Genomic DNA, 14,740 nt, shown 5'->3' with positions numbered 1-14,740 from the left:
CATACTGGGTCCGTGGCTCTGTTCAGGCACCAGGGTTCCGGGTGGGTGGGGAGCCTGGCTTAGGAGTGGGCAAACCTGGCCCTCCAGCTGCTATTGAACTAGAATTTGGGGATGATGGGAGTTTTAGTTCGACAACAGCTGGAGGGCCAAGATTCACCCACCCCCTGCCCTAGCTCATAGCTGATGTGGAGATGTTCCCCTGTTGCTGGTGCTCTCTCCCCTCACCCACCCCTCCTGTGTGGGTGGATAAGGAATACCCCACTCATAGGGACATAGGAAGCTGCCATATACTGAGTCAGACCATTGGTCTATCTAGCTCAGTATTATCTTCAGACTGGCAACGGCCTCTCCAAGGTTTCAGGCAGGAATCTCTCAGCCCTCTCTTGGAGATGCTGCCAGGGAGGGAACTTGGAACATTCTGCTCTTCCCAGAGAGGGGCTCCATCCCCTGAGGGGAATCTCTTACAGTGCTCACACATCAAGTCTCCCATTCATATGCAACCAGGGCAGACCCTGCTTAGCTAAGGGGACAAGTCATGCTTGCTACCAACCACAAGACCAGCTTTTCTCTCTTTGGAGTTCAATGATGTCTATGTTAAAAACAGATGCTCTCAGATTCTCTCCCCCCCCCCCCCCAGATGACATGCAAGTTAAAATCCAGCTCTTCACTTTCTCACACACATCTGAAGTGAGTCGATTTCTAGTTGCATATTCTGGCTACAGGAAGCCCATGCTAGCAGTTCCGCCTCTCAGGTCCACAAGCCAACTGCACTGGATGCTTGGGGCTCCCACTGCTAGCTAGGCCGCCCGTTACTGGCAAGTGCCGTCCAGGGCCCAGCGGTGGCTATGAGATTCACAGGGATGATTTCTGCCATGGCTGGGGAAGGAAAAAAGCCCTCGGCACAAATAAGCAGGTCTGGGAGTTTGGTGGATGGAGGGGTGGAGGTCTGCTTAGGCTTCTAAAGATGGTTCGGCCCACAGTTTTGATGACGGTAGCACAGGCAGCCCAACACCCACTGCTGAACTCCAAAAGAGCAAAGGCGCCTGAGCCAGAGAGAGTGCAAAGGCTTTCTATCTGCCTTCAGGGCTGAGAGGGGGAGGCAGGAATGGGCTTGGCACCCATCCAGGTTCTAGCAGAGGGCACTGGATGAGATGGCAACACCATAGTGGCTACTCTGCCTCCTTTGGTTCAACACAGGCAGGGGCTTGACCAGCGCAGTATAGTGGAGTGCCGGAAAGACCAGAGTTCAAATCCAAAATTCAGCCATGATACTTGCTGGGTGACTCTGGGCCAGTCACTTGTCACTTCTCTCTTAACCTAACTTACTTCACAGGGTTGTTGTGAAGAGAAACCTAAGTATGTAGTACACAGCTCTGGGCTCCTTGGAGAAAGAGCGGGATATAAAATGTAAATAATATGGTGCTTCACCAAAGGCCACTGTGGCAAGGGATGATGCGAGTTGCAGTCCAACATCTGGGGACCCACAAAGTTTAAATATGCACACTAAGTGAAATTGCTCACATTTCACTCAAAGATTCTGGTGGTTCGGAGGTAAAAAGCATACTCAAATGAACAGTTGGGCTTTTTAAGGCTGACAATGTTAAAGGCATCACACCAGAAGCCCATTTAGTCCAACTCCATCTCTCAGCCATCTGGTTTATGTCTCTCTCCAGTATCTGGCACTCCAAGCGACATTCTCTCTGAAGGTAGAGAGTTTTCTTCAGTGGCCATTAGCCATGATAGTGATTTACTCTCCAATAGCCACCCCCACCCACCCCGATTTTAGTAACTGGGACTTACAACACTCAGGAGAGTTACATATGTAGAAGAAATGGCATTGTTTATTTAACCTGCAAACATCCTTTGAGTGATCTGCACCAAAAGATGACGGCAAGGTACCAAATAATAACGGTTAAAAAAGAATTCAGATTCAAACTCTGGGAGGCTAGTTCAACCTTGTGCTGACCAGCAAGCAGGAAAACCCTGTTTCCTGGGCAGCTGAAAGCACCTGACATCACCTCTGAACATTTGGAAAGTTTCCTGCCGTTTGAGGTCGGAGAAGCCCAAGATCAACCAGTCCCCAAACCAGGTCCAGAACTCTCCCCCATCCTGCACCAGCAAACACCACAATTGCCAATGACACAGAGATGGGCCCAGTTTTTACTCTGGCATTCCATCAGGTGGCTGGGGGCGGGGGGAGAGAATAACCACACAGCCCACAAAAAACCCCAACCTATTTCCATGTATGTAAAAAGGCTGCTAGTTGGATGGGAACTTTAGTAAAAGGCTAAAAGAGGGAGTGGAAAACAGCCCACAGTCCCAAGCCATGGGGGTGGCCCGCTTAGACGATCATCTCCAGCTGTCGAGCATATTCGATCACTTGTTTGGCTAGCTCTGTCGAGGGGATAGTGGCATCTTCGGGTTTCTGTTGCTGGCCCATGAAGCAGTAGTGGTTGTGTGGGCCTAGAATCCAGCCACGCTGAAAGTTTAAAGGAGGAGCATTAAAAAAAGCAAACCGCACCAAGCACATTAAGGTTAGTTTCTCCAGCAAGGTGCTCCTATTTAACATCACATATGGCAGGGCGGGGCGGGGGGAGTTCTGTATTCCACCAGGGTGGAGGGAAGGAAGCCCATCTAGAGTTCTATTATGAATAGCCTTCTATGTTTAAAGCTGTTTATCAAAGCCTCAACACAAACCTAAAAGAAACAAAGCCAAGATATCTGGCTTGCAAATAGGCATAAGGCAGGGGTTCTCAAACCTGGGTCTGCGGATGCTGTTGGACTACAACTCCCATCAACCCCAGCCACAATCACCAAGGGCTGGGAACAAAGGAAGCTGTGGACCAACAACATCTGGGGACTCATGTCCAAGAAGCGCTGGCAGAAGGCATTTACCAGCCTACAAATAACCAGGCTGGAGTGGAGGGGGGGACAAAGAAATTAGGAGTGGGTGGAAATGAAAAGGGTAGGCTCCTTGCCAAATTGTGGATACTGAGCCTACTTCCCTTAGAGCCCCATCATGTGCAGGTTTACTTGGAAGCAAGTCCTCCTGAGCGACACAGGATTTCTTCCCAACTATGCTCAAGAGGACTGCCATGTTGGCTCTCCTATGCAGATCTACTTGAGAACAAGACCAACTGCTCACCCCTGCCCTTGCTCATCACTGATGTGGAGCTGTTCTGCCGTCACTGGTGCTCTCTCTCTTCTGACCAACACCCCCCCCCCCCACAGCCTTGTGTGGGTGGATAAGGAATCTCCCACTCACAAAGCAGTTGCCCTCTCTTTGAGAAGCAAGAGTGGGAAGAAGAGCACAACTGCTGTGAGGAGGATGGGGACCCAAGGCTGAGCGCTCCTGCTTTGGGACATCCAGCAACACTGACTGGCAGGAGATTCTGGACAAAGTCCTCTCCAGGACAGGCAACACATGGGTTGCTTTGAGGTTCTAAAGAGAAAAGGCTCCCACTGACCTGAAATGGAAGCTGGCTCTGTTACACCAGTGCTGGAAGTGCCTCAGCCAAAGGTCTTCCGACATAAGGGTCTCAACTAGTCTTTGAAGGATACAAGTGACATGGCCTTCCCACGGAAACAAGTTCCTCCTGGAGTGTTGCCACAGAGGAAGTCCCACTCCTTGCAGCTACCTGCCCAACTTCAGACAGACTCATGATCATGTTGAGGTGGGAGGGTTGTAGGGAGGACGTTCGGGAAAGACAAGATGCCCCTGTGCATAGCTCTTGGGACTCAGCACCCAAAGCACAGCCTGGCTCTGCCCAACTCACCTTCTTGGCATAGTCAGTCATTTTCTTGGGGGTGAAGAAGAGCATCCGAGTGGCCTCATTGAACAGGATCTTCTCATAGGCCTTCTCAATGCAGCTGGCAATTTCGTCCCTGGCCAGAGAGAGAAGGCAAGCCATTGATCCACTGTGGATACTTGGGCCACAGTCCAGCCAGGGTAAAACACCTTTGAACCTCCCTGATGGCAATGGGTGAGTGGCACATCCTTAATTCTCTCCTGTGGAAACCAACCGATGGGCCTGATGGTGGCTGGATTATGCTCTCACTTTGCATTTCTATGCCACTGACTGCCAAGGACTGAAGGACTCTGCAGGCCAAGGCAAGGGCTCCTTCTGAGGGCTAGAACCAGCCTCTCAGCCCACCTGCAGCTCTGTCTCTCTCCCTCATCACCTCACAGAAAGAGGAACCTGGACAATGTCACCAGCTGCCAAAAGACGACCTTCATGTACCCCCTGTTGTAACTGTAACTTTGTGTGCACTGGAGTTATAAGCTGGTCAGGAGACCAGTCTTAGCTGAAAGTGGAGTTTTAATATAATTCACATCAAAACAACCTGCATCAGAATTTCGGGTTCAGAATTCAATTCAATTCTGAAACCCCTACATGTTTCTTGAAACATTTCCTTTTCCACCCCAAGTGCACACAGACTATTTTTTTTCTTCCGGGGGGGGGGGGCGGCTTTTCCGAGTATACCAATAAGCGAAAGGGCCAGAGGGCCAGCATGCGAGAAAAGTGTCACCTCTTCCTATGTGCCAAAAGGTCTAGTGAGGGGCTCATATTAGGCTTGAGTAGCCTGCTCCAACAAAGCGAAGAACGTGTGGCTCACCTGACTGTGTCCAATAAGATGTCGATGAAGAAAGCATAGCTCTCTGCTGGGATGTTGCCTTTTGCTAGAAAGACTTTGTTGTAGCTGCCCTCCATCAAGTACTGGAAGCAGGAGGGGAACAAAACCAGGGTGATCACTTTTTAAAAAACATAAGCCATGTCTTTCCAAGAAAATCATACCCCAAACTATTCACAATAGACTCTTTCCAAGACCACTTCTTGGCCTTTTGAGTGAGGTCAAGAGGAGACTATGAAGCAGAAGTCAAAGCTGGAAGGGACCTTGAGGTCTTCCAATCCCCTGATAATGACTAGCTCTCCTGCAGTACTAGAGGGCAGGTTTAGGAGAGTTCCCCATTTGGAGAGACTGTGTCCTTGTGGAAATGGAGATATTGAGACAGTTGACTGTGTGTTTCTGTATTGTTCCTTCTATTATTTATTTATTACACTTCTATACCGCCCTATCCAAAGGCTCTGGGTGGTACACAATAAGTAAAAAACAAAAACAAACACCATTTAAAAACAAACACGTTAAAAACAATATAAAAACAAATCTAACACAATTCAGAGCCATTTAAAACCAATTAAAATACTTAAACACAATTTAAAAACTGTGGAAGATCAGGCCAAACAAGCAAGTCTTTAGGGCTCTCTTGAAGGTCAACAACAAGCCCAGACTATGGATATCTGCTGGGAGTGCATTCCATAGACCAGGAGCAGCTACAGAGAGGGCCCGGTTCCGAGTCGCTCAGATATACTGGTGGTAACTGGAGACAGACCTCTCTGGATGACATCAACGTGCGTTAGGGATCATACAGAAGAAGGTGCTCTCTCAGGAAACCCGGACCTAAGCTATTTAAATCTTTAAAGGTGATAACCAACCAGCACTCTGCATTTTGCCCGGAAACATTTTTATTTTATTTTATTTATTTATTGTTGAATTTATATACCACCTTTCATTAAAAACAATCTCAAGGCGGTTTTGGCAGTCAGTGCAGCTGTTTGAGAACAGGCATAATATGGTCTCTCCAGGTTACCCCACAGACCAGTCTGGCTGCAGCATTTTGAACTAACTGAAGTTTCTGGACTACATACAAAGGCAGCCCCACATAGAAGGCATTGCAATCGTCAAGCCTGGAGGCAACCTGCTGATGCACCACTGTTTTGAGATCATTCTCTTCAAAGAATGGACGCAGCTGTCAGATCAGCAGAAGCTGATGGAAAGCACTTCAGATCATAGCCTCCACCTGACATACCAGGGTGAGGCCTGGATCCAAGAGCACTCCCAAGCTGCATACCTGTCCCTTCTGGGGGAGTGTAATCCCATCCAGGACAGGAAGATCTAACCCATCCCTCAATTCCAGTCCCCCACAATGAGCACCTCCGTCTTGCTTATATTCAGCTTCAATTTGTTATCCCTCATCCAGCCCATTACTGCCCATAGGCAGACATTTAGGGAATTAATGCCATTTCCTGATCCTAATGATAAGGAGAAATAGATTTGGATGTCATTAGCATACTGATAACACCCTGCACCAAATCTCCTGATGACCTCATCCAGCAGTTTCATGTAGATGTTAAAAAGCACTGGTGACAGAATGGAGCCCGGAAGACTCCATATAATATCTCCCGTTTTAAAGAGGAACTGTCACTAAGCTCCACCATTTGGAATCTGCCTGAAAGATAGGAGTGGAACCACTGCAAAGCAGTGCCTCCTATCCCCAACTCCCTCAGGCGATCCAGAAGGATACCATGGTCGATGGTATTGAAAGTCACAGAGAACCAAAAGAACCAACAGAGTCACACTCCTTCTGTCAATTCCCCAGTAAAGGTTATCCAGCAGGCCAACCAATGCTGTCTCAACCCCCTAGCCTGCTCTAAAGCCAGTGTGAAATGGGTCTAGAATAATCAGTTTCCTCCAAAACTGCCTGGAGCTGGTTAGCCACCACTGTCGCAATCAGCTTGCCCAACCATGGGAGATTGGAGACATAACTATCCAAACTGAGGGATCTAGGGAAGGCTTCTTAGGAAGTGGCCTAATCATTGCCTCCTTCAAACAAGGAGGCATCCTGCCCTCCCTCAGCAATGAGTTAATGATATATGAGGAGAGAGAGGAGAGCAGGTCTGGTGGTAGCAAGCATGACTTGTCCCCTTAGCTAAGCAGATCCACCCTGGTTGCATATGAATGGAAGACTTGATGTGTGAGCACTTAAGATATTCCCCTCAGGGGATGGAGCCGAGCTGGGAAGAGCAGAAGGTTCCAAGTTCCGTCCCTGGCAGCATCTCCAAGAGAAGGCTGAGAAAGATTCCTGCCTGCAACCTTGGAGAAGCCGCTGCCAATCTGTGAAGACAATACTGAGCTAGATAGACCAATGGTCTGACTCAGTATATGGCAGCTTCCTATGTTCCTAATTTCCCTGCAAGATAGAAGCAGCCAAATCAGGTAAGGATCCAGAGAACAAGTGGTAGGTCGCACCACCCAAAGCAGCTTGACCACATCCTCAGGCATCACAGATTGAAACTGATCCAATCTACTACTGCAAGAGGCATTACTGGACACCAGCTTAAGAGACTCTGCAAAAACAGTGGAATCCCAAGTCGGCCCAAATACATGAGATTTTGTCCACAAATAACCCATTAAAGGTATTACAGCAGAGCATAGTCTCCAGGGACTGATCTGAAATGGAAGGAGACTGAATCAAACTCCTCACAACCTGGAACAGCTCTGCTGAACACGAACCTGCAGAAGCAATGTGCACAGACCAATTTTTTTTTTGCTGCATGCACTGTTTCCGCATAAACCTTCAAACGGGCTTTATGCCGTGTCCTGTCAATTTCAAACCGAGTTCTCCTCCACTTGCGTTCCATTCGCCTACCTTGCTGCTTCAGATACCCCACCCACGGAACACCCCCATGATCCAAACAAAAGACCAAACTGAGCCAACATGAGTTGGTCCTGAAACTAACTGGGACAGACCCATAGTTGTCATGGCTGCTATGAACTCCTGAGCTGCAATGGACAAGTCCAACACCAACCCTGAGAACAACTCTGTCAGCTCAGTTAGAGAGGCAATTGGGCAGTAGGGTAGATGGTACACCAACAGAATCCCCAATCTATCCCTTGTTCCCAGCCTCAAAAATACACACTCAGTAAAAGGCAACTGTCGCACTGGGGCCCTGGTAAGGGAAATGGTATTCTTATGGACCACAGCCACTCCACCCTACCCACCCACTTCCCCATGCCTGCTCCACAACAGAGTAATCTGGTGGGAGATGCTGGTTCCAGATGGGGCCACTAGCCTCCCCTGCCCAAGTCTCAGTTATACAAGCCAGGTCTGCTCCCTCATCCATGATCAAGTAATGGATGAGTCGGTCTTATTCTGAACAAACCTGGCATTCCCAAGGAGCATGGCTAGGTTCCATGGGTAGTTGGAACTGCTCCCCAAGGCCTGAGAGCTGACAGGGCAGCCAGAAGTGGAAACAGTTACTAAATTACTAGTTTCCCTTCCCCTGTAACAGCCAGCTGCCCTACCAATGCAAATTCTTCTATTCCCTACCACAACAACAATAGCTGCCCCAAAGCTGCCAGACGTACCCCCCACATCACCCTTTCCAAGAGAGCCAAAACCACATGGCAACAAAAGGACTGGCACAACCCACTAAAAAGAGGACTAACAGACTTTAGCCCAGACCTCCAACCCCGCCTTAATATAACCTCCCCCAAGAACTCAGTCCGGCACCAAAGGCCAGCCCCCTTTGGCAGCTGCCTACCACTGGTGCTCCCTCCGCCTTTATAAGCACCCCAAAACTCAGCCACTCCTCTCACAGGTGGCTCCAAGCTGGGGCAGAGGAAAATTAGAGCCCACAGGTGGAAATTGTCAGGCACCTGAGAGAATGAAGGAAGCACTGTGAGCTGTGTTCCAACTATATTGCTCCTCTCATTCTTAGATACCCTGATAATTTGGATGAGTTTTCTATAAGCTTATTTCTTTCTGATAAATACACCGATACTTCACACATGCGGTAGCCAATTTTTGAATGGCTGAGATTAAGATCTGCACATGATGCATCAGAAATGGTCAATTTTAATCGTGTTTGTCTCCCCGCTCTTTTTTCTTTCTCCCCTCCTCCATCTTTTTAACTGTTTTATCCTCTATTATTATATCGCAATTATCCCTATACTACATCTCAATTTTTCTTTTTCTAATAGATTCCACATGTGTATATACATATATACATTTGTATTGATATTTACCTTTCAGGTTCTTTTTATTTGATCTGGACTGTATATTTGATCAAAGATCGCAATAAAATTGAACTGAACTCACTGGCTCTCTTGGGGCTGTGTATACCCTGGGCCACAATGCACTGTTTCCACGAGAAGCCCTGGACTCTTCCCTTTCACCCTCAGCTACCTGAGAGCCGCTTGCTCCCTCAAACCACCCCGCCCTTTCCACATTACTACTCCCAGTGCCTGGAACTGCTCACCAGAATGTATCTGCAATATCTCCTCTTGCATTCTTCAGCAAGTTTTAGAGTTTTTATCTGTATTTCAAACTGTTTTAATTATATTAATGTTTGTTGTGTTTCTAGATTGTGAACCATCCAAGGACTTGTGTATGGGGTGGTATAAACATGTGTTAAACACACACACACACACCCTCTCTCTCTGTTTTATAGTTCACTTGTATGAAAAGGCAGCATAAGGACACGGGGGAAAAGGAAAGCTGCTCCCCCCAGCCACCCAAAGGCACACAGACAGGCATCTTGCAAGTTAATCATTTATGCCGCAGCTCAGGAGGCAAGGCCTCTATGGCACCATCCACAAGGCGAGAGCAAGAGGGGAGAAAGTACCTGCTCCAGAGACACGGGATGCTTGATGTAGATGTTGGTCTGGATGTCCTTTGAGGGCAGCCTCTCCAGCTCAGTGTGGAACTCTGCCACACGGTTTTGGGACAGCAGGAAGAGGAGGTTCAAGCCCAGCAGCTGGTGCATGTAGGCTGACTCCGGCAACTCGTCCCTGCAAGGTGGGCAGACAGGAGGGGTCAGCCACACGCTTGCACAGCTCCTGCTCACTGCAGTGGAGCATGTGCAGCAGAACTTCCCTATGGATCCGGTTCCATGTGCAAGGTCCGTTTCCTTTCTTGCTACCATGCTCTGTCACCTGACTGCACCTCACAGTAGGGCTGCCTCCGAGTGGAAGGTAGCAATCCTTTCTGCTGCTCGTTTCCCCACAGGAGGGGGGATCCTTTCTGGATAATTGGTATCGGGGATTCCACACTAGAAAGGCATCTCCTTCAGTCAGTCTAGACCAGGGGTTCTCGATCTTGGGTTCCCAGATGCTGTTGGACTATAAATCGCACCATTTCTTTGGCCTCTGGGGCGGACGGAAATGTAGCCCAACAACAAGAGCCTTTGGTCTTGGTCAGGGCTGCACAACTTCAGCCCTCCAGCTGTTTTTGGATTGCAACTCCTATCACCCCCAGCGGCCAATAGTCAGGGACTGTGGGAGCTGCAGTCTAGCATCTGCAGAAGGGCTCAAGTCATGCCTAGATTCTGGGTCAAAGTCACCTTCCCCAGATATTCCTTACAAAGCAAGAGCTGCCCCCACTGCCTGATTCTCTTGGGAAGGAAAGGGGCCAAACTTCTTTCCTGTGTTTGGAGAACAAGATGCATCCTTTTGCCATTTCTGTCCTTCCTTTCATGTCCGTCTGCCATGAAACCCACTCTTGTACCAGAAGTCTTGGAAGAGGTGGTCTTTCCTTTCACACTGGATACTTCTTCCAAAGAGGGAAGGAAATATTGATGGTCAAAAAATAATGTGGGCCACCAAGCTCAAAAAAGAAAAGAAAAGAAAAGTGTGGCTCCTGGGTGTTTGGGGTACTACTCCAGAACAGACATCAAGAAAAAACTAATCTGGGTTTTGAGGTTCTATAGATTCAACTCTAACTAAGTATCTTTCCAGCTTCTTATCTGAGAGTTATAAATCTACTCCAAGTTTTTGCAAACAAAGCTTTGATGAGTAAAACAATTCCTTGTGAGCCCCGCACTGCACAAGAAGGCAGGAATACTTACTTGTAATCAAAGTAGTAGCATTTGAGCTGGGCCATGTACCTCTCAAAAGAGGGGATGTCCTTTTTCAGGATACTCCACTGCGCTCCAATTTCTAAAATGTCTCCTGGGAGGGCAGGAAGGAGAGAGCATTAACACAACAGAGGTGTACTCTTAAGTTAGAGACAGCTATAACTAACCCACTCTCTTACCTCCAACTGGCAAGGATCTCTGCCTGTCTGGTTTGGCCAATTCAGGACAGGCAGCAGGAGTGGAGGGAGGGAAGAGATCAACAAACTAGGGACCTAACAGACTGGCAAGCCAACATAGCTTAGAGGCTAAAGCAGCAGTTCATGCTGCAGGAATGGGGTTGAAAGTGGCCTTCTGCCAACATCTCAACTTAGCAGAAAGGGGCCAAGCCATGTAACAGAGGTGGCCATTGATCTTGGGATGGGGTGTGTGTGTCAATGTGAGTGCGTGCACATGTGCACGCCTTAGCGGGAACACTGGATAGGAAGTTTTCCCATCTGAAACACTGGGGGACCTGATTTGGCCCTCTTCCTACGTTAGGAGCCCCCCGAACAATGGTGGCCTAGCCCCCAGGCATGACTGGGCAATACTCACGTGCCAAAATAAGTTGCTGCTTAGTCAGCTTTGTGCCAGTGGTGGGCAGGAAGTTGAGTTCGAGCAGAGCCAACTAGAAGAGAGAAGAGAGATCCTGCAAACAAGCCGCTCTGCACACAACCCAGACTTGCCCTGCCCGTGCCAAGCAGAAGCGTCAGAATTATACACCAGCCTAAAATTAACTCTCACAAGTTTCATGATGTACAGCTGCCAATGTAATCCAGTGGCTGGCAACCACCAGCCCATGAACCAAGCTTGGCTAGGAGACCATCTCCAATTAGCCCACCTCCCATGGCCTTTTTCTAATAGCTTAAATGAAGATTATTAATTTTTTATTTTTTATTTTTGCTGCAGCCAGCCTCCTCACTGGCTGCTTCGGTGATGGTGGTGAGGGGAGGAGAAACCCTGAGATCGGAGTCATCACAGTCACACGGCATTGGGACCAGTGTCGGTGACCAAGCACTGAATGCTGAAGCTGCTAATGTAAGTGGCATGTGAAAACACTTCCAGCCACGTTCATGGGGGATGGAACACTCTCTGGTGGCTAACAGCCAAGACAGGCAGAAGCAGCACCTCCTTGCTTCGAGGCAGGACTCCACTCCATAAGGTCCTGGAGAGAGCAGCTGCACCCTTGCCTTGCTTCGGAGCTTCTCCGTGGCCGCTGGCTGGCCAATGTCAGAGGCAGACTTCCTATGTCTATGTATAAGATGGTAGGAAGCTGTCTTCTTATACCCAGTCAGAGACCTTTGGTCCATCTAGCTCAGTATCGTCTACACTGACTGGCAGCGGCTCTCCAAGGTTACAGGCAGGCATCTCTTCCAGACCTACCTGCAGATGCCGCCCGGGAGTGAACCTGAGACCTTCAGCATGCAAAGCAGACACTTTCCCACTGAGCTCCGGCCCCATGGGTGAATGCTTTGGCTTGCCTCCGCCCCACAATTAGAGCCCGTCTCAGGCAAGAGACAAACAAGGGTTTGGGCAGAAACAAACACATCCCCGCTGAGTCACTCGCTTCGCTTCTGACAGCTTCCTGGCGAGGGCAGGCCGGCTGCTTGGCAGGGCGATCCCAAAGTTACCCGCACTGACCCCGCTTCACCCTGTCCTGATGGACTCGGGCCCCCCTCCACCTTCTCCAACCCCCGTTAGCCGCTTCTCTTCGGGCTCTCCGCGGCTGCTTTCTGCTCCCCCAAGACCCTTTTCGGCAGGGGTGGCCAAGCTGAAGGAGGCTCCCGCTGTGCTTGGACTACAACTCCCATTATCCCCAGCCCCAACGGGGGCAGCAGCTGCAGTCCAGCCACAGCCCGGCCACCCTTGCCTTGCGAGAGAGGCGCTTAATCCTCCCCCGGGCCACACCGTGACCCCTTTCAACGCCCGCGTCCACCCGGGGAATGCCGCTCCTCCCCTTTTCTAGCCCCCACTCGGGCTCTGGGGGCCAGTCTCCTCTACCCCACCCGCAGCGCCAGGTTCCAGCCCCCCCCGATTCCCCCCTCCTGCCTAAGGGCCAGCATCCGCCCCCTGGGCCAGCTACCGCTTCCAGCGGCCAGCCCCCCCGCCCAAGCGCCCTCCCCTGGATATCGGCTTTCAGCGCCAGCCCCCGCCCGTTTTCAGGCACCCCTTCCGCCGCGCGGTTTCGAGGCCCCCCGCCCCTCCCTTGCCGTGGCGGTTTCTAGCCCCCTCCCCTCCTTTACCTTCAGGCGCCCCAGCAAGTCGCCGCATTTGTTCAGGTTGAGGTTCTTGCGGTTCCACTCGGCCCGCAACTGCTCGTACATGCCCGCCGCCTCCTTCAGCCCCGCGGTCCCGGCGTCGGCCCCGTTCAGGACCGGCCCTCCAGCCGCCATCATGATCGTTACGGCCGCCGCTGCCATGAATCGGCGAAGCACCGGCGAAGCACTGACGGCAAGTCGCAAAAAGAAAGAGAAAGAAAAGGAGGAGGAGGAGTTGCGTGACCAATCTTGATTTACGGCAGCCGCCTCGTCTCCATGAGAACCCCTGGAAGGGGGGGCCGTCCCCCTCACGCGCGTGCCTCGCCTCCAGTGACGCGACAGCCGCTCAGTCCCGGAGAGGGTTCGGCGGGCGCATGCGTGGAGAGGGATAACCGCTCCTCTGAGGCGGGGAGCGGAGGAGCGAGTGGAGGCGTTAGGGACGCGAAGCTGTAAGGGGCAGAATTTGACGTTACAGAGGGTGGCGCCCCGCGAGAAGATTTTATTTGGGGCGGGGGCGGGAAGTGTGGCGTCAGGGCTGGCTGTGGTGTCGTTCGTCTGGAGGGCCGGGCGATGACGTCACCGTCTGGCTGGCCGGCACCCGGGGCCTCGTGGCGGGCCACGTGACACCCGTGCTCAGGCACGTGACGTCACGCGGAGGAGCCGCGTGGGTGGCTCCCGTCATCTCCCCTGCTCCCCTTTACAAAATAATTGGCGTTCCTTCTTTGCCTTCCCAGCACGTGCTATGCAGCTCACACACACACGCACGTTGTATACAGGTGTATGCAGCCAAGTGCCTGACTTGCAAGTAAGCGTATATACTGGGACCGGGAGCTCCACGGTTTTTCCAGTGGGGGCCACCCTGGCAGAACCCCTCCCAGGCCAGAGCCCTGAGGTGTAGCTATAATTGAGTGGATGGGTTCAAAGAATCCGGGGGCCCCCTAGCCCCTGAGGGCTGCTGGGGAGAGGGGCGAAAACGGGCTGCCTGGGAAGGTTCTTTAAGAGAGATGGAGCCCTTTACGGGGAAAGGCTGCATTTCCCAGCACACTTTCCAAGATGGTGTTGGGGCTGTTTCCCTTTAAAAAGCCCTCTGCCCCAGGCAAAGGTCAGTGTCTCCACATGGTGCCAGGGGGACTGTGCGAAGGTGCACCTAGGCCCAGGCAGTAAAAAGTTAGAGGGCCACACTGAGGGTTGGTGGGGGCTGCCTCTGGCCGCTGGGCCTTACAATGGAGAACACTGAACTAGGAGTTATTCTGCCATCTTCCATAGCTGCTTGAAATGCACAAGTGTTCCAAGAGGCACCTTCTAATATGGGGGCTCTCTTATATTTAGCAGGGGGAGAGCAGCTGTTCCTCTCCAACCCCACCGCAACATCTCTCCAATGGCTGCTGCTGCTTCCCTAGTGTTTCTTTTCTTCTTTTCAGTATTATTCAACACAGAACAGGGCCAATCAGTTACAAACAGGAGCACATACAATTTCCCTTAGCAATGAAAACAACAATATTCTGTCTCAAAAAAAACAAAAACACCCACTGAGTCTCTGAGAATTACAAAAGGTAATTTGTAACAAATAGAACTCAGCTTCAATCTTTGAGCATATAAAACCTGCATTTCTTCTGCAGACTAGGTTAGTGCAACTTGCAGTTCTGGAATTAAAAATAATTTAAAAATCAGCCCTGTTGCTTGTTTAACCAGGGGCATGTTTTCAGTAATGGAGTAAGATTAAACATTTTAAAAACAGGTGAATCTGAC

At 50.5% G+C, this 14,740-nt stretch overlaps 2 protein-coding genes across 4 annotated transcripts in view; one reads left to right on the top strand and one right to left on the bottom strand.

Annotated features, from left to right (window-relative positions):
• Window positions 1-1,823: 1,823 nt before the first annotated feature.
• On the bottom strand, window positions 1,824-13,153 carry PSMD8 (proteasome 26S subunit, non-ATPase 8). Its single transcript, XM_053266876.1, has 7 exons — window positions 12,977-13,153; window positions 11,289-11,361; window positions 10,689-10,791; window positions 9,468-9,633; window positions 4,618-4,718; window positions 3,777-3,885; window positions 1,824-2,479 (listed from the first exon to the last, which is right to left on the bottom strand). Exons 1-7 carry the CDS (start codon window positions 13,151-13,153, stop codon window positions 2,342-2,344), a joined length of 867 nt encoding a protein of 288 aa, XP_053122851.1. The 3' UTR covers window positions 1,824-2,341.
• Window positions 13,154-13,252: 99 nt separating this feature from the next.
• The window catches only part of CATSPERG (cation channel sperm associated auxiliary subunit gamma), a 46,364-nt gene continuing 44,876 nt past the window's right edge, over window positions 13,253-14,740 (top strand). For all 3 annotated transcript variants that reach the window (XM_053266861.1, XM_053266859.1, XM_053266862.1), the window contains exon 1: window positions 13,253-13,440. In XM_053266861.1, coding sequence (XP_053122836.1) covers window positions 13,268-13,440 — 173 coding nt within the window. In that variant the 5' untranslated portion in view covers window positions 13,253-13,267. The remainder of the gene's footprint in view (window positions 13,441-14,740) is intronic.

This window comes from Hemicordylus capensis, chromosome 7, assembly GCF_027244095.1.
Source record: "Hemicordylus capensis ecotype Gifberg chromosome 7, rHemCap1.1.pri, whole genome shotgun sequence".
NCBI lineage: Eukaryota > Metazoa > Chordata > Lepidosauria > Squamata > Cordylidae > Hemicordylus > Hemicordylus capensis.
Note: the sequence above shows the minus strand (reverse complement) of the source record. Positions and strands in the feature narration are given on the sequence as shown.